The sequence below is a fragment of the Eulemur rufifrons genome, chromosome 29 (assembly GCF_041146395.1).
Source record: "Eulemur rufifrons isolate Redbay chromosome 29, OSU_ERuf_1, whole genome shotgun sequence".
NCBI classification, from domain to species: Eukaryota; Metazoa; Chordata; class Mammalia; order Primates; family Lemuridae; genus Eulemur; species Eulemur rufifrons.
Genome location: NC_091011.1, coordinates 15,843,341 through 15,862,716, shown reverse-complemented (window position 1 = coordinate 15,862,716; position 19,376 = coordinate 15,843,341). Strand labels below are relative to the sequence as shown.

The following is a 19,376-nucleotide window of genomic DNA, read 5'->3' as shown; positions in this document are numbered from 1 at the left end:
TCCCCTCTCACATTCTCACGCCTCCCCCGACTTTTGCAGGATAGGATTTAAGAGCCTATTGCAAACGTCTGGTAAAAGTTAGGAGTTTTAGGCACATTTGTGCTTTTAGTACTACCCAAATAAAGAAAAAGGAAGGAAGGAAGAAGGAAGGAAGGGAAGAAGGAAGAAAGAGAGAAAGGAAACAAGAAAGAATCAAGGAAGGAGAGAGGGATGGAGGAAGGAAGAGGGGGAGGAAGCGAAGGAGTTATATACTCAAACCCAGTGATTCTCACGTTGGGCATTTTGTTACAGTGAAGATTCTGGTCACCTGGGCTGGTTGGGACCCAAGTGTCTGCCTTTCTAACAAGGCCCCAGGTGATGCCAATGCTGCTGGCTCAGGGAGCATACCTGGACTATGGAGACCATAAACTACTAATGCAGTTGTTGTTTAGCTTCTTATTAACGTTATTTTAAAGACGATGGGGGTGCTTATTTCTTAAGAATGTGGCTAAGTCTGTCTGGGAAAAAATGGGGCATGGGGAAAGGGTGTCTCCAGTAGGACTCACCCTTCCCCATCCTCCCTTTCTCTGCCATTTCCCTTCCCCAACATCCACTTTCCCAGACTGGGAACCTGGAGTGCTCTGGAGCCAGGTTCCATTAGGCACAGAAGAAAATAGCTGAAAAACACAATTTCTTTCATGGTGTTGGTGATTTATTGTGATCTGTCTCCCTGAAATATTTGCATTTGATGTAGACTGTAATGTAATTTTGGAGTCAAATAGAACTGGGTTGATAGTTACTGACTATTACTCAGTAACTGTGTGACCATAGGTGAGTTATTTAAGCCATCTAAACCTTAGTTTCCACATCTGTAAAATGGGAATGATAATTCTGATAACCCTGGGCTTCTGTGAAGATTTAGTGAGAATATGTATATAAAGTACTGAGCACAGTAGCTAGCAATACTATTAATAAGTATTTGCTAAATGGTAGCTATTATAAACTATTTGAGCTGTAGTAGCCCAGTGGGGTGAAGGTGTGGGCCTTCCATCAGTCAGAAAGCCCAGAGTACAGAGTACAGCTCATTGTATGTAACAGAGAGTGACTTCACCTTTGTCTGTTTATTTATACAGTTTATGTGGTCCAGTTGTCCGTATAAATGGAAGTAATCATCAGAAACACCTAATAGAGCTCTTGTAAGAGTTGATAAAATAATATATACAAAGTAACTAATGTATGGCCTGGAATGTAGGAATTTATGTATATAAAGGAAATTATATTGTTGTCTCTAAAAAAAAAAGATTGAGGGAAAAAGGAATTATTTATTCAAAAGAACAACCATTTTAGGAACATTCAGTCAGACACTTCCTGTGCCTAGAGGAATAAAAGGAAGGAGCATGCTGGGATTCCTCAAGTCCTACCACGTTGATGGGGAAACTCCCAAATGCTCTGGGACAGACCAGTGTCCAGCTACGACAAAACAGACACTGGTCAAATGCAAAGGGAAAAGGAAAAGAAAGCACAGTGCTGTGAGTTTTTCATGAGGCTGAATTCCTTCCACTTAGAGGATTGTCCTTTAGGTTGAGAGTACATCTCTTGAGGGGGGAGGGAAGGGCATTAAAATGCCTCTGTTATATGATAATGATAGTGCACGGCAATTGAGAAAAAGTGTTTTTGCTTGGCAAGATTAAATGTTGAGACCCTTCTTTCTAGTCACCCAGTTATGAATGTTCTTTAATTCGACTACCCTGTGAAATCTCAGAGTCGGGGGAAGTCGGTGGTCTGCGGTTACCCAAGCACCTGCCCTTTGCAGTTCCTGGTGCAGCCTCTGCAGATGGAGAACCACGTGTTTTCTGTGCTGGAGCTCTCCAAGATCTTGTACTGGTTGTATTATCAGAAGCGCCTACACCCAGAGGTCTTCATTTTCAACCAAAATAATGATTTATCCTGTTGTAGCTCATGGTTAAATCATATTCTGAACATCAGGTTATTAGCCTCCTTGCCACTGAAGGGTTGCACGGAGTTCAGACCTCTGCCAGGCATCTGAGGTCCTGGAAGAGAAGAGAGGAATGACATATCACCATAGTTTCCACGATAACTTTGGTCTGAGCCAGCAGTTTGGGCTCATGTCACCATGGCATACTATCTCTATTCAACTTCCGTCTCCTATTCGGGCTTCAGTTTCCAGATATCTGCTTGGGGCTGCTCTGCTAAGAGTCTCAATAAACTGCAAACAGTTTAAAAACTCATAATGAGACTTTCGACAGGGCAGCCCTGTAGGTCTGTAGGGCTGCAAAGAGCTTTGCAGATATTAGAAAACAAACCAGAGCGTTGCTGGAAGAGGCCTGGAGGGTGGATATTGCAGAAGAACCACAATGTCCCTGACTCCACCGCTTGCACACCACGGTTCTGTAACGCAGGTGCTAGGTGGGAAGAAATGGACTAGCTTCCCTCTCTTCAGCCTCCTTCCCACTCCCAAACTCTCTCTCTGTTCATCTAAGCAAAATTTCAGAGATTATTTAACAGCTTTGACCATTCTTCAAGCACATTCAAAGCTAGTTCTTAGTAATCTTGCCTGTTTTACTATGTGTGAGTAACCTGGGGACAGTTCATAACTGGGCCAGTCATGCTGCCTTGAGGATCTAGATCATGGCCCCTTGTTGCCAAGCTTGGTGAGGACTTGGTGGCCGGTCAGGAGAGAAAATCCGTGCTGTTAGTGAAAGCACAGCACTGTAAGAGAGGTGGATCTACAGGTGAGAAAAGGCCTGTGACATCTTTCATAGGCTTCCTCTCGTGAAGAATCCGTGCCCTGTCTCTCCGTTATCGGGACAGATGATGAGAGCTGATAGAAAACAAAATAATATTTTATCTTAATTTTCCACCAGGTGATATATTTATGTGGCCATTCATAATGACATAAAATAGATGTGTTGATGATTTGTAGGTTTGATTTCTTGTTGGGGAAAAAAGCCATGCTTAAATTTCTCTGCAGGTATAGTAAGTATTTTTATAATCTGTGCTGATTTAGAAAAGTGACTTTTTGAAACAGTTGTAAGTTTAGGCACAATTTTCAAAATTTGAAGATCCTTGATGAGAGGTCCCTTGAGGGAAAACTAGTGACCCCAAATTGCAGGGGACCTGAGGCGATGGACGCTAACGGGAGCTGAAAGTGGGCAGGAGACCACCGCGATCTCAGAGAGCGCTGTACCCAGCAGAGCCCCACGCCTGGGATTTAATGCTCTGAGGTCACCGTCTTGAAATTCGTCCTAATTTATCTTTGAATTTGTGTTTTGTGAATAAAGTCCAATGGAACAACTGAGCATGTGGGGGGACACAGGAGGCTTGGAGCCACCTCAGCACTCCAGGTCAGGACGGGCTCCAGCCACTCCCTGCTCCTGGCACTCCTGGATGCTTGAGTGTGGCTGTCACATCCTCCCTCATGCCCTTCTCAGGGAGCCTGGGTTCAAGTGAGGGGAAGCTCCGCATGCAACTCACAGGGTCTTCCTGCCCCCCCGAGCCAAGTCTCAAACACGCCCCAACAGGGAGGTTGCAATTTGTTGGGTTCAGCCACCTGCAGTGGGTTCAGCTAGTGGCCTTGAGGAAGGGAAGATTGACTTCCTAGCTCCAGGCCAGGACCTCCATTTTCCTTTGGCACAGAGCCCCAAGAGTTATACAACCCCACTGGCACAGGGTTGAGCAAGGATGAGGCGTGAAAGGAGGCTCCGTAGATGGGCATGAGGGCATCCATGGAGCGCCAGAGCCCCATCGCTCAGTTAAGAGGAAAGAACAACTTCATCCAGGGATGGAGTGTAATGGTGAGGATGGCCCCTAGCAATGACCTTGTCAAAGGAAATGTTCATTTCCTTGGAGAAGTGTACTGAAATAAGCAATGCTTCTCAGAGCAAAAAAAGCATCTTAAAAATTAGACCCTTAAAATCTATGTCTAAGTTGTTTTAGCTTACTTTGATAGATAATGCTGTCATTTTAAGAATGCCAACTCACTACGATGTAAGAGACACCACCACACATACACACATGCATGTGTGTGTTTACATACCAAGGCAGAGCTGGCCTGCAGGAGACACAAAGTGAGTTAGAGTCTTTGCCCTGAAAGAACTTGCACTCTTTTAGAGATAGCAGTACTCAAGGGATGGTCCCTAACCCAGAGCTTTCTGCCTCCAGCAGGATGTCATGGAATTTTGCTGAAGTATGTTTGATGACTCTTTCATCTCTCTCTGAGAAGTAGTTACCAAACTTGAGACCTTTATTGGCCTGCATATCACAAGAATTTAGTTCGGCTTTCATTGGATGGATGTGGAAACAAATGACAAAAAATCGTTGGAGGAAGACTGAAGGGAGATTTAGTAAATTTTGAGAAAAAAGAAAGTGTCTTTAAAGTCTTCTATAGCACAGACTAAATCTACATGTAGAACTGAAGCAATTATTGAGTCATTTTGTGGATACTGCAAAAACATCTTCAGATAATCAAGTCCAAATAAGGGATTTATAAGGTTTCTTTTTGTGCTTTATCTAAATGTTTCAAATCTCCCTTTTACTTTTCATGTATAGATGCAGCCTTAAAATAAAGACGTAGAACCACTGAAGACCCAGACCCCTACTCAAAGAAAACTGAACTTCCCTCTGCTGGAGGCCAGATAGGTCACCCACTAGAAGAATAAAGGAATTTATTTTTCACATTAATGTCATTGAACATTCTCTGTTCTCCAGGCCTCGATGGGTGAAATTACAAGTACCTGACAAAGTAATTTACAAGAACATACATTCCCTTATGTGAATTAATGAATGTTTGATTTTCAAGCATGGCTTATAGAATCAGCCTTATTACTTTAGAGTCTCAAATGCTACTGGGGGTCTGTATAGTGTTCCGCACATAAATCTGTGTGCGGCCAGTATCATAAGGAAATCCTAACTGGCAATAAAAAGTGGCAAACAGTGGCAGTGGCTCTGAAGGGATTTTTATAGACACCTCCCACTCCCTTCTTGGCATTTAGTAATCTTGAAGAAATTGAAAGAAAGGGAAGTTTAATTTAGAGGGGCCTTCTGCCCTGTTTAGCTGGGGTTCACATGCCCAACATGAAATAATAATGCATTCAACTGCCCATCTTATAATAAGTAACCTTTGCATCTCCTCCCTCACTGGTGAAAACTGCAAACAGTGGGTAAGCAAGGGATGAATACCAGAAAAAGCTGATGGAGCTCTATGACCTTCACGTGATTATGTTTGCATTAATGCATAGAGGACAGAAACCCAAACTCTGTCTGAAGAACCCACGATTCATTAAAAATGCATTGGTCGTTAACAAGGGACTCTTAAGCACTGCACGTTGGAGGGATGGGAGAAAGTGGAACTGGTGTATCTGAGAGAGGCAATTCATATCTGCAATTCTGTTTCCTTCTCAATCTGCTGTGGTCATCATATCCTCTTGTGTGAGTAAGGCTCAAGAAAGGAGGATATTCTCTCAGGATGAAAAATGTTATATTTGTTTCTTAAAATGACTTACTTGGTAGGGTCACTCCCAAAAGAGGGGGAAATTCAAACTCTGTACTGGAGGACATATCTGTTTTACTTTTATAGCAGCAAAGAGGTGCTGAGCCTGGTTTGCCCTGGTTAATGAAAACCTGCTATACCAAAATTAAAAAAAAAAAAAGAATTTGCAAAACAAGAACAAACTTGCTATGAAGAACACAGTGATGGTCATCAGTGTTGGTGGTTTAGGAACCCTGAGCTTGAGCTGGGTGGAGTGGGTGGGACATGGGAGGCTCAATCCCCAGGAAGGCACTGAAGGGAAGAGAGTCATGCTTGGGCTATCACCCCTCTCAGCTCTGTGGGTAACCCTGTCTCTCCAGAGCAGAGGGATCTGCAGGCAGCTCTGGGGGTTTCGGATGTGAAATCAATCTGGGAACGATGGTGTTGACTAGATGAATGCCCTCTGACAACCAGACCTTTTAACAGTTAAAAATAAGGTTTATCCAAGTGTACTATCCAAACTCCTAATCAGCTCTTCAATGTCTTCACCATTTCTGACCTGTCCTTTCCATAATAGATTCAAATCAGTGTTCTTTGTATTTGCAAAGAATTAACTCCTATTATATAGCTATTTTGAATGGCATATTATGATCTCTTTAAAAGCAGTTTTTACAGCCGGGCACCGTGGCTCTATAATCCCAGCACTTTGGGAGGCAGAGGTGGAAGGATCACTTGAGCATTGCTTGAGCCCAGGAGTTTGAGACAAGCCTAGGAAACATAGTAAGACACTAACTCTACAAAATTTTAAACAATTAACCAGTGTGGTGGCATGCTCCTGTAGTTCTAGCTACTGAGAGGCTGAGGTGGGAAGATTGCTTGAACCCAAGAGTTGGAGGCTACAATGAGCTACGATGATGCCACTGCACTCCAGGTGGGTGATAAGCAAGATCCTATCTCTTAAAAAAAAAAAATCAGTTTTTACACTTCTTGAACTACCTGTGAATAAATCATAATTACAAAATGGATGTATCTGAGATGGTGCTTCCCCTTGCTAAGCTAGAAGTTATCAGGATTACGATGGAAGAATGTTCCAGGTGAAGAAACTTGGCAACAAGGGGTAATGCCAGCTGGTGGCCCGTCTGCTGTCCCTAACACTGACTGTACGTGGCACCCTCAGCGTGAAGGAGAGTCAGACATGCCTGGGCAGCATCGGAGCCACTGTGGGCTCCCTGTGGCCTTACATCACTGGTGCAGTTTTATCAAACATACACGCGAACTACCCCTTAGACATTCTGTCAGTGGCCCTGGTGGGATGTGAACCTCTGTGTGTTCCAGAAGCCCCACACGTGATTCACAGGCCTAGTGAGGAACACTGGTCTAAGCCGTGGTCTGTATGAGAATTCGGACACTATTTGCCAGTCTCTTTGTGCCGTATCTCCTGATTATGCTACCATGAACCAAAGGAAGCGCCATATAATGAAACATCTCACTTTGTAGGCTCTTAAAGACCTGACTGTTTCGTTCAGTTCCAAACACTCATCTAACGGTGCCCAGTACACAGTTAGGGCCTGTGCCCAGCAGCCAGCTAAGGCTGGGGTGTTAGGGAGTGTGCACTGCACACATAGGGACATGGGGACCGGAATATGTATGTAATGAATTGACTTGGGGCAGGTGACTATTATGGACATATTAAATAATGTTGTTTTTTTTTTTTTTTTTTGAGACAGAGTCTCACTTTGTTGCCCAGGCTAGAGTGAGTGCCATGGCGTCAGCCTAGCTCACAGCAACCTCAAACTCCTGAGCTCAAGGGATCCTCCTGTCTCAGCCTCCCGAGTAGTTGGGACTACAGGCATGCACCACCATGCCCGGCTAATTTTTTCTATATATATTTTTAGCTGTCCATATAATTTCTTTCTATTTTTAGTAGAGATGGGGTCTCGCTCTTGCTCAGGCTGGTCTCGAACTCCTGAGCTCAAATGATCCGCCCACCTCGGCCTCCCAGAGTGCTAGGATTACAGGCGTGAGCCACCGCGCCCGGCCTAAATAATGTTAAATACTTTTAGGTTAAATACAAGTGAAATCTTATTAAACAATAATCAGAAGAAACAGCACTTATGTGGTAAGCATGCACTGTTTCAAGAAATTTGCATACGTATTAGCTCATTTAATCCTCACAACGGCAACCCTGTGAGGGGGGTACTATTGTTATCCATGACTTTTACAAGAAGATGCACAAAATAGTTGGAGAACAAGCCCAAGTTCACATACTTAGTTAAGGAGTAGCTCTAAATTTAAACCCAGGCACATTAAAATTTAAAAGAGTCTTTGCGTTTAACCCTTACACCAAACTACGTTTAACATCTAAATTGGAATTGATGTAGAATTTGCCAATAAACTAATAATTTAAAGATATTTTCAAGGTTTATTTTAAATAATAGTAAGCAGTCAAGTGGATGCCAATACCTACATTAAAGGAATTATACTGCCACCGAATTAAAAGCCAAACCTCTGTTTCTACTCAGTGAATATTCAAAAAATGTGAATGAAATGCCTACATAAAGAGGCGAAGCAGCAACATAGGCCCGTGCCCACAGAGCTTATGGTTGCTGTCTAGAAAGCACAGGCTGTTAACACTTCCGAACAGGCCTCAGAGAGCTTTCCTGGAGTTCCTTGGCTCCAGGGATGGAAAGTCTCCTAGGCTCCTGGTCAGGAGCAACCCGCCCTACCCATTCAAGTTTGGGTTTTCATATCTGAGCCCATGAAAATACCTAACCTCAAAACCTCTGCTAACATTCAGCTAAGTGTTGCTTCAAATCTCTCTGAAACCCTTAGCCGACGTCATTTATTCATTCTGATGGCTGGATCCCCCCTCTGGCTCTGAGAAGGCCCCTGACTCGGGAGCCGCCTTCCGACCAGACAGATTAGTTTATGGTCCTCCAAGGTTATGCGTGATACATGTGTTTGGGGAAAATGGAGATGCACATTAAGAAGAAACATTACTTTGTGATCCAGGCAGGAGAGCATACATAATCTCCTCTAGAGCCCGGGAAAGACTTCGTTTTACACATGAAATTGTGTGGAATTGCCCTGGACTGCACTGAATGTGGTTTTTGAGAATAACCAGCCTCGGAACAAGCTGCTTGCTGAGCCCCAGTTAGGGCCTCAGAACGACAAAGAATAAACGTAAGCAAATGTGATCTGGATAAAGTGGAGGGCACAGCGCACAATCTTGTTGACACAGTGCCTGTGCGGGGCTGATCCTAAACACTGCAATGGCTTGCATTAGGAACAGAGAGTCGGCATGAAAAATATATGAGACAGAAGAGCATGGCGTGGGATAGAACGATTTTAAATTAAGAGATTAATTTTTTAATTGTTTAGAAGGTTTTTTGTATTTTTCTGTGCATCGTAAAACCCTCTTTTCACAGTCTGGCATGAAAATCCCATGCCTGGCAAGTATGGGAAAGTAACCAAATTTTTTTAAAACAGTGAATTTTTAGCCATTTGAGTATTTACCTAATCTGAAAATTTGACCAAAAAGCATCATTTTGGGACCTTGTACACTCTTTGAAGTACATAAAGCTCTGCAAAGTAAGAGTTGGGATTATAAGAAGAGAGACAGTGAGATTTATTCTGCATAGTTTGAAATGCCCTGCTTTTCAAGCATAATAAGTAAATCACATATAAAAAATTTAGAAGAAAGGTCTTCTGCACATTATGAGGAAATTGTTGGCACCTTATAATGGGTCATCTTACCCTTGTTGTTAAATGACAGCGATCATTAAAATGCCAAACATATTTTGACAGAATTCACTTTATAAAATGTCAGCAAGTCTGTGTTTTTATTAGTTTGCTCCAAATCAATTTAGAAATTTCAATAGAATGCTTGTAAGTATTCCCCAAGCAATGTCCATTCCTGACTTTCTGCACCAAAAAAATATTACAAATTAATCAGATTTTCAGATTTCTGCATAATGGCTTTGCACGTTTATTACTTAATCCTATTATAAAATGCTGTTATGATTGACACATCTCGGTGGAGATAGGAGTCAATTGAATAATATGTAGCAGTCAATTTTATTTGTAGCTTAATGTGCTGAAGTATTTTTTCCACATTTCCATTATTTATAAGTCTGTCCCTTTGGAGAATATATAGAAGAATTTGTTTTAAATGAGCCAATAATACCTTCTTTAAAATTTATAAGTGTGACAGAATCATCTTTTTTTCTTGGTTGTCCATGGCATGCCAGTAAACAGGGTTTGAATTGTCTTCTACTTGTTATTCATAGGACAAACATCAGGAAAGAGGATCTTGTTAAAGTTTGCTTGGAATTAAATTTCAACCACTCCATTAGAAAACACCAAGAAAACAAAAGCTACCAACTAGAAACTCTCAAAAATTGCCACTGGTTTTATTTGTTTGTTTGTTTAGTTATGTATTTATTGTTTCTGCCACTATCTTCCCTGCTATGATTTGTCCTGAAACAAAGCACATAAGCACACACAGAGAAACTCTAATGTTAAAAGGGTTTGAAAGATTTGCTGTTTGGGTTGCAATTTCATTTTCCCTGCTTTGGTGTCCACCAGGATTCTAGCAAAGGTAATAAGTCATGTTCTGTGCTTGGGATTCCTACTGTTTCACTTAGCACCCAGGAAACTTGCTTAGGGAGATCCATATTCTTTTGAGGGCATTGTGTAAAGTGACACTGGAAAAGGCTTTGTTTTTAAGGAAAGCACGTTCATAATCATAAGATTCTGTGTCCAAAGGATGTATGGAGAAAGGGCTTAGGGTATGAAGGAGATGGGGGAAGATATATTAAGGGATGCCGTAGATGGACTTGATCATGTCTGAGATCACACTTTCTTTGGCTACGGGAAATTAGATTAGCTGCTGCTCGCCTGTACATGAAGGTTGCAGTTTCCCACCCATAGGCCCTTCTGGCATACTCTACGCAGACTGACGTCCAGTGCAAGTCTGTTAGTACGAGTGATGATCATGCTACTTTTCCTGCTGTTGTAGCCTTCTGTCTCAATGACTTGGACCATCCTCAATGTCCCTTGGCATCATTTATGCAGTTGATAAGTGATGCAAGCACTGTAGCTATTGATAAACCACTCTGCCATATCATCTGTGCCTTAATGTTATGTGACATCACAGGAAAATGGGGGCGTGTGCGGTTCCCGGGCTGGATCTGATATTAAGGGAACACTTCTCTTTTGAATTCCAGGGGCCAGAGGAAACCCGGCACTCTCAGACCCAGGCACTCCTGACCAACACCAGGCCAGTCAGACACACCCCCCATTTCCAGTTGGGCCACAGGTCAGTATCTCTCAACTGCTTTCCATTAGGCTGCATTTGGGATGGTTGAACCAGATAAATAACCAAATAAATAATAATGAGTTAAATCTAATTAACTTCAACAGAGAAAAGACGGTGATAAATTTTTGTAGGAAAAGCTGTATGACTACATTATTTATTAAATACCATCAAGAAAATATGTGTTTGCAAAACTCTTCTCTCTTCTTAAAGGTTTTAATCATTTGGAAACAAAATTATTTTACTTAAAACCCACTACAACGGTGCTGTTGGTTACTATGCAGTTTTCTGGAAAGTGAAACTTTAATGACTTGAGTGTGAAGAAAATTAAGTTATTTCAACCTTACTATAGCCATTTTTGAAATACAAGATGTGATTTAATATAAAAAAGTTAATGCAATTTTAATGCAAGTTCAGCTTATTGGGTTTGACAATACTGTACATCACACATAGCTCCTGCATTAATAAAGAAATACATTCATTATTTTTTAAAGTCCAATATTTGTTTTTTGCAGCCTGGTGTGGGTTATATGGAGATGTAGAACACAATTATAACAGGCTGGGTGGGTTTTTTTTTTCTTTGTTTGTTTTTATTTCCCCATGTCTTTTAGTATGAAGCTTTCAGAGTTCATCCTGCTTTTATGGAAAGAGAAGCTGATAGTTGGGCCTTTCTCTTCCTTTTGTTGTCCCTGTTGCTGCTGGAAATTAATCACTTCCAGCACATTGAGGGCTCACCCAACTTTAGAGCTGGGGTTGGTCTTGACGTTCTTATTCCAGTCTCCATCAAGTCTCCTTCTGTTCTCAGATCCCATTGTCCATCTCAGAGCACAGATGACTGTGCCCATGCACATTACCCTGGGGACCTGGCTGCTGGCTTACGGAAGCCTAGAGAGAGTTTGCTTAGGAATCTCAGGAACAGGCTTCTTTGTGTCGTACTCTTTATAATTTTACGCTTGTGATGTGTGTGTGGGGAGGTGTGTTTGTGTGTCTGCACGTGTGGTGCGTGCATACACCGTTAGCATACTGGGGCAATACACTAATGCCTTCAAGTTGGGTAAGTAGCATGACAGACCCTGGGCTGTGAGGAATGAGGGCCCTGTGACAAACTGGAGAACGCATGCCCTGCTTTGAGCCCATGAATCTAATTTTTAAAATGCTACAGGCCAAAAACCCCAAATCTGTGACCTGTGTGGTCTGAGGACTACTCATTTGCCTTCCCTCTCACTATAATGTTACTATTGGCAGTGATATCACTCCAGGAATCTGAGGTCCAGCTTATAATTTTCCAAAGTATGTTTATTGTGCTCTTTAGAGTAACCTCATATTTTTTAAATAGGGAAGTTACTTGGTGTGAATTTAGTAAAATGTACAAATTCATTAGGAGACAGACCTCTGGGGTCTAGGGCAGCAGTTCTAAAACTAGGCTGCATGGAGTCCTAGGGCATCTTCAGAGTCCCCTGGAAGGGGCCTGGAGGGGACACTGTAGGGATTGGCCAAAGAGCAAGCTCAGCCCTTTCCACCCCTCCCCTCACTCTTTAAATAAAGCAGCCCCACTTCTCTAAGTCTGTTCCTTATATTGGAGGGGGTGACAAGGCAGGAGTAAAACAGGGGCTCTGGAGCAGCCTGCCTGGACTTGAACTTGGATTTTCCCCTAAACTCCAACTAGATATGGGACTTTGGTGAGTTACTAAGCTCTCTGCACCTCATTGGTATAATAACTGCAGCATTAGAATAGTGCCTGGCTGTAAGGTATCGGGTATCATGCTTATGTTTAATTACTTTTTCCTTTGTAGAATCATGCCATGTTAAAAAAAAAAAAAAAAAAAGTTGAAACCCCCAGATAAGAGTTTTGCGTTAGTTCTTCTAGATGAAAATGGATATGGATTATTATGTTTTACACAGCTCCCGCAGGGTAGCTAGAAAAGTCCTGGATCAAGGACTCTAAAATCTAATGACTCTTGCAGTCATCTGGCCTGTCCAATGGCAGGAATCCTTCCTACTTTGGCCTGGTGGGGAGCTCACACCCCACACTCACCCAAGTGTAGCGCCAGGCGGCTGCCTCTCTATGTCAGGGAATGGCTATGGTATCCACAGTGGACATAAGTGTATGTTTTTATAATACCATTTTAATTGGGCAAAGAATGTTTGAGTAATAACAAAGGAACTTGTAAAAATATTTAAAATGTTATTCACATCAAATATTTTTATGTTTTATATTCCATTTTAGGTCTTGTCATTATACATATATAATTTTACCATTTTAATAATTACCATTCCAGTGTACTTCCTAATTATCCAGTTTATTTTCTTATGTATGCTCCTATTACAAACATTTTCTATTTTTCTAAAGAGGTGTCATAATGATCCATTTTCATGAAATATCTCATAGTTTGTTATAGTACTATAACAATCTATTTTTCAACATTTATGTATTTTGAAACATAATGTATGTTTTCACGCATTTATCTTTTTGCCTTTTAAATTATACCTTCAATCCATATCCTAGGAGTGTATTCTGAATTAAAAGGGGATGGATATTTTTGCAGCTCTTGATAATGTATTTCCAAATTGCTTTCCAAAAGGATTGTGCCAGCATATACATCCTCCAGCCATAGATCTGTATAACGACATCAATACAGACTTCCTAGCATCGAGTGAATTTTTTATTTTATTTTTGTTAATTTAATAGTTGAAAGTAGTATTTTGTTGTTCTTTTTGAACCAGAAAATCCCACTGATCCCAATGAGTTCTTTCTAGAACAACACAGAATAAATTAGCTAAGACATTCAAATGTATTAGGATAGGGTCAAGTGGAAATTCACTGGAAGAATAATGTCAGTGTAAGGTATTACTTGTAAAGGTATTCGAGCTCCTCAGAGGAAGTCCAAACCAAATGAAATTTCCAAAGAAATAAATGAAATGTGATTTGTGTTTTCTTCCACTAATCTTTTACTCTAGGATAGAGTTGGGTTTTTTTTTTTCTACTTTTTCAGGAACTTTCTGACCCTACTTAAATGGAAGGAAGATGCTTTTAAAGCCCATGTCTTGGTTCCACTGGAAAGTGAATTGGGTTTATCTATTTCATTGCAGCCACTTCTGACGGCACAGCAGTTAGCCTCTGCTGTGGCCGGCGTGATGCCGGGAGGCCCCCCAGCCCTCAACCAGCCAATCCTCATCCCCTTCAACATGGCCGGACAGCTAGGGGGTCAGCAAGGGCTGGTCCTCACACTGCCTACAGCGAATCTCACCAACATCCAAGGGCTGGTAGCAGCGGCTGCAGCTGGAGGCATTATGACTCTGCCATTGCAAAATCTACAAGGTAATCCATTGTGTCCGTGTGCCATGTAGGGCTCTACCCACTGGCCAGTGTGCCCTGAAGAAAAGTCCCCTGAATAGTCAGTGTGGTTCAGAGTTGCTGCCATCAGAAAGGATACAGAAGGCTTCTGTAGGAAGCAAAGTTTCCAGTTGTCTGTGAATCCTGAGGTTGCTCCAGCCACAGGAGTTATCAATCCTCATTTCCTAACATTGATATTGAAAACTTTCATGTCTTCTGGAAGCATTTATGAGCAATCATTGCATGACATATCAAAAACTTAAAAGTAAAATCACTGTGTTGTTATTTGAAGACCTGAGTTATAATGTCACCAGTTCTTCAGTTTAGCCATGTGTAAAGAAAAGTTAGACGTTACTTGCTTGAGTGTGAAGTGGCTGGAACACCTCACATACAAGACATCATTTGGAATAATTAATCAATGATGATTTTGCTTACTAAGTGCATTTTAGTTATAATTATTTAATAAAAATTATATTATTTGAGCTTATATTTTTTAATGAGAAAAATAGACTTGTATATCGAGCCACATGGGCATATAACATGAATTGGACTCTAATTTTACTCAGGAAGGGTATTTGTCTTGATATTATGAAGGTTTTGACTTTTCTTTAAAAGATTTGATAACACTGACAGATTGATTTACAAAAGATTCTGTCAGAGGAAGAATTATTATGGTGGAAAACGGCCTGAATATAAATAGGGTGCCTACTAAAGACAAAATGAATTTATTTTGGACTAGTCAAAGATGTTTGCTTTCTTCATTTATATAAACATTAACAATTAAATTTTTTTGCAGAACGTGGGCTCAGCTTAGTAAGTTATCAGAATAACAATTTAAAATACTTTTTCAGTTGGTCAAATGTCAGGGCTCCATATAATTTATTTAATTGGTCCGAGCATCAGTCCACAGACTAAGAAACAAACCAAGTAAGAACTGGTTAACTCTTGACCTGAACTTCTTTCTGCGATATATGTTCTGCCATCCCACCCATTGTTGCCACTTCTTGACTTTCATTTTAATGTTTAAAACAAAGTCTCTCTCGTACCATTAAATTGTGCCAAGAAACCTGCCATTCATAAATCATGCATGTCCAGGATACGCTAATGCACAAACTTTGCTTGTTTCAAATTTGAGAGTGCCTGGGAAGCTAGGATCTCAAGATTAAGCAAATAAAACAGGAATACACAAGGTGAAAGCAGAAGCAACAAAGTGTAGGGAGAGGCTTTTTAATGTAGGTGGATGATGAAATCTTAATGAAGAAATGGGCATTATCAAAATGCAACCTTCCATTTGGAACATTTGCGCTTATGGGAATATTGAATATTATAAATAAACATAAGCTTGCAGAGCTCCTAGGCCACAAATTAATCCTGCTTGGTTAAGATGGAGTCCAAAGTCAGAGTCAAAAATACCAGGCTTGTTATATTTTTATTATGGTTTAGTATTCTTTGGATTTAAGTACTTGTTATATTAAGGTACTAAAAATTGGTGACTGATCCAACGTGGACTTCTTCCATCAAGATTTTCTCTTTTGTGTTTTGTAAATATCAAACTTATGCATTAGTTTATAGTGTGGTATTTGGTTCTTCCTGCCACCTTTGGTTTCAGAAAACGAATCCCAGGGTTTTGTGGTGTAAGTAGGGGCAACAAAAGCGCTAGCTCTTTTTCTCCCTTGTTGTTTCTGACACAATTTCCCCATCAGCATTATCTCCCCCTTTGTCTTCATCTTTGAAATTCCATGAGGTTGGAGGGGAGGTGACAAGGTCATTAAAACACCTCCCAGTTGCAAGCCAGCTGGTTACAGGAAAAGCTTCCTAATTAGTTCTAACATCCAGGCCCTCCCCCAACACCTTCATCTCTAATATTGTTATGAATGAATCCCAATTCCTAAATCACCGACAGGATCCAGGAAAGATCCACCTTCTGGTTTCCTTGGTTTTTTTCTGTCTCGTTCATATCTTCCCACATGATTCCTTCACCACCTAGACCTTACTAGTCTTCAAAATAAAGTGACCAACCATCCTGGTTTGCTAGAGACTGGGAGGTTTCCGAGGACATGGGACTTTCAGTGTTAAAATGAGGAAAGTCCCAGGCAAACCAGAAAGAGCTGGCCACCCTGCAAGAAGTCCAAAGGCAATGAGGATGGTAACCAGGGAAGCCTCGCATCTCCAAGGTGCCCAAGATCAGTGTCCACCACCTGAAGGGCAAAGCCAGCAGTCACCTTGTGACTCATCTGCCAACAGCCAATCCAAGGCTGATCTTGCCACCTTCCGGCAACCTACTTCCGTCTTAGACAATCCCTAGGCAAAATCTGTGGCTTATGTAGCTTCCCGGGTTATATTGCAGAAGGTAGTGGGACTCTTGTGGTGGCGGGTGGATGGCTGGCAGGCTGGAAGTTCATTTGCAGGGGTCCTGGCTGACTTTGAGACCAAGCCAGTCCTCAAGATGTCTTCACGTCTCATCTCTTAAGGGTGGCAGTCTTTTAAAACAGCTGGTAAGTCTGCCCACCTGTAATAGACACCCCACCTTTTCCAGTGATTTTATAAAACAGATTTGGTTGGTCCATGTGAGGGGGAGGAATTTAAGCATTACACGCTTAGTCTGAAGCAGGGCTTGTTGCCCTGTGACGTGCTTGGTCCTGGACTGTGCTCCTTTTCCTCGCTGAGAAATGTTAAGCTTTTATTCCTAAAACAACTGGAGTTTTCTCCAACCTTCTCCTACCCAGCCCTTCACCCTGTCTGTTCTTCTAAATCAAAAGCTACAAATTTGCTAAGAAGAAGGAAAAAAAAAAGAGTTGCTGATATCAGTTTCTTAGTGGTTTGAAATTCAGGGATAAGTTTTCAAATATTTTCCTTTTTACTGAAGTGATTGAGAGCCATTCATTTATATCCCCTATCAAGTAACGCGGAATAGCTCTCAGTGCCTCAGAGGCCATGATTCACACATGTATTTTAATGAGCTCTCGTGACACGATGTTACACTCACAGCAGCTCTTCTCCACTCAGACAGCGGGGGTCGGATCACAATCTCCTCCTCCAAACTCGGTCCCCAGACTGGCAGCATGAGCATCTCATGGGCGCTTACTGGAAATATAGAAGCTCAGGCTCCAGCCCAGCCCCACTGAACAGAATCTGCATTTTTAAAAGATCCCCAGGCGATTCCTATGCACATTAAAGTTTAACAAATGGTGCTCCAGAGAGATTTTACAACATCCATTTGGCAATGCCCTCTGTTTTAGTCTGTTCAGGCTGCCATCACAAAAATATTCTAGATCCAGTGGCTTATAAACAAGAGAATTTATTTCTCACAGTTCTGGAGGCTGGGAAGTCTAAGGCCAAGTCAGATTCCGTTCTGGTGAGGGCCCACCTCCCGGTTCACAGAAGACATCCTCCCACTGAGTCCTCACGTGGCAGAAGGGACAGAAGGGACAAGGGAGTTCTCTGGGGTCCCTTTTAGAAAAGTACTAATCCCATCACAAAGGCTCTACCTTCATGACCTAATCAACTCCAAAGGCCCCACCTCCTAATATCATTTCCTTGGGGGTTAGGATTTCAACATATGAATTTGGGGGCACACATTTGACAGTCCACAGTATGCCCCAGTATCACCAGGAGGCTGCTCCGATAGATTCTGAGAATCTCGTGGTGACAGTGGACCCGCGTGAAGGTGGTAACGCCCTCACGAGCCCTCTTGCTTTCGTTCACCACCCCAGGCCTCTGGCTGAGGATAATGACTGAAAGGAATAACTTACGTGGGAACATTCTTACTTCTGTTAGGATATTTTTGTCCCCAAGACCAAGAGGAGCTCTATTGCGTAATGGGAGCATTCTTGATGCCCATCCTCTGACATATTATGCAGTGACACTTTGCACTGCTGATATAGACCACACTGCCCCGCAGAAAGCCTGTCTGCATCGTGTGAGGGTCGCTGTTTCCTTCTCCTCAGATCTTTCCTCGCAAGAAAGAGATTCACTCCTGTCTTGTCAATGATGGGATGTTATTGTACAGAGATACACTGGAGTGAGGAGTTAGAAATCTTGCAGGATCCTAGGAGCAGCCCTATAGCCCAGCCTCGTTCCAACCTGGAATGAAATTTGGGTGTTAGAGGATCCAGTGAGCCACTAAGCTGCAGGCTGCATCATCCTGTCTTTTGCGGCAGGCCGGTGTCTGTCCCCCATGCCTAGAATGACTAATACGTGACTCCCGTCTTCTCCTGCTCCCTCCAGGACATTTCTCTACTCCATTGGTTGGCTTTTTGCTAACCCATAATTTCAGTTCGCTCATGTTCCATTTTGTCTCCTCTGAGTACGGCCTTCTTTCCAACTTGAGTACCTACCAGAACTCTCCATTTCTCTCTATCTCCATCACCTTCATCTTTATCCTTATCACCATGTCTATCTAAGATTCAGATTATCCAAGAGAGAAATTGCCTGTTGGGCTGAGCCTTTTTCCTTTAGGCGACCTCATATGTCATTGGCCAGACTGGAGATTGACCGCCCCCACACTGAGGTGTCCATTCCTGTCCTGTCTGCTATAATGTGGGCCGGAATGGGGTAGCCGGGACCGTGTGGAATGGAACATGGGCAAGCACATTTAAGGAACACGCTGGGCCTGTCTCAGCAGCGGAAGGGGCAGTGGGTGTGGCAGGCTGTACATGGGCCTGTTCACTGGGAACTGTGCAGGCCAGTAGGACCTCCTATGAGCAAGGACTGAGAATGAGACAAACTCTGGACTCAGAAGATGCCCAGGGTGGAGTTTGGGTTCCGACTATTTTGAGGGAAGTCCTTGGAAGTTCTGGCTGGAACTCAAGCCCAGAAACATTCTCCTTTACCATTCAGCTAAGACCTAGAAATGACCTGCTCCTCAATGCCCTGTGTCCCTACATGAAATAGGTGAAGCTTCGTGCCCTCGCCTGTCTTCTAGGTACCTTCCACCATCACCTACACCGGGTCCTTCCATCCCTATGTCCTTCGGCCCACGCTTATAGGGCTTTGGTTTCAGGCGACTGTTAAGTCCCTACCGGTAAAATAAGATTAATAATGACCATACATCTCAAAGGAAAAAAATGACTAAGGTCACTCTGTCACATACTGTGTCTTCCAATTTTCTTATTACTTTGGAACACAGATAGCTGCACTAAAATGTAGTGTGCAGTTGTCCTAGGGTGCAAACAGAGATTATCAGTTGATGTGGCAAAATAAAGTCCCCTTTATGGAACTCAGACAAATGTGTTGGGTCTTATTCTTTTTTGAAACTT

The 19,376-nt window shown here is 42.2% G+C and overlaps 1 protein-coding gene across 2 annotated transcripts in view; it reads left to right on the top strand.

Moving 5' to 3' along the window:
- Window positions 1–19,376, top strand: part of POU6F2 (POU class 6 homeobox 2) — a 434,582-nt gene that overhangs the window by 193,637 nt on the left and 221,569 nt on the right. For both annotated transcript variants that reach the window (XM_069462202.1, XM_069462203.1), the window contains 2 exons: window positions 10,696–10,787; window positions 13,875–14,103. In XM_069462202.1, coding sequence (XP_069318303.1) covers window positions 10,696–10,787; window positions 13,875–14,103 — 321 coding nt within the window. The remainder of the gene's footprint in view (window positions 1–10,695; window positions 10,788–13,874; window positions 14,104–19,376) is intronic.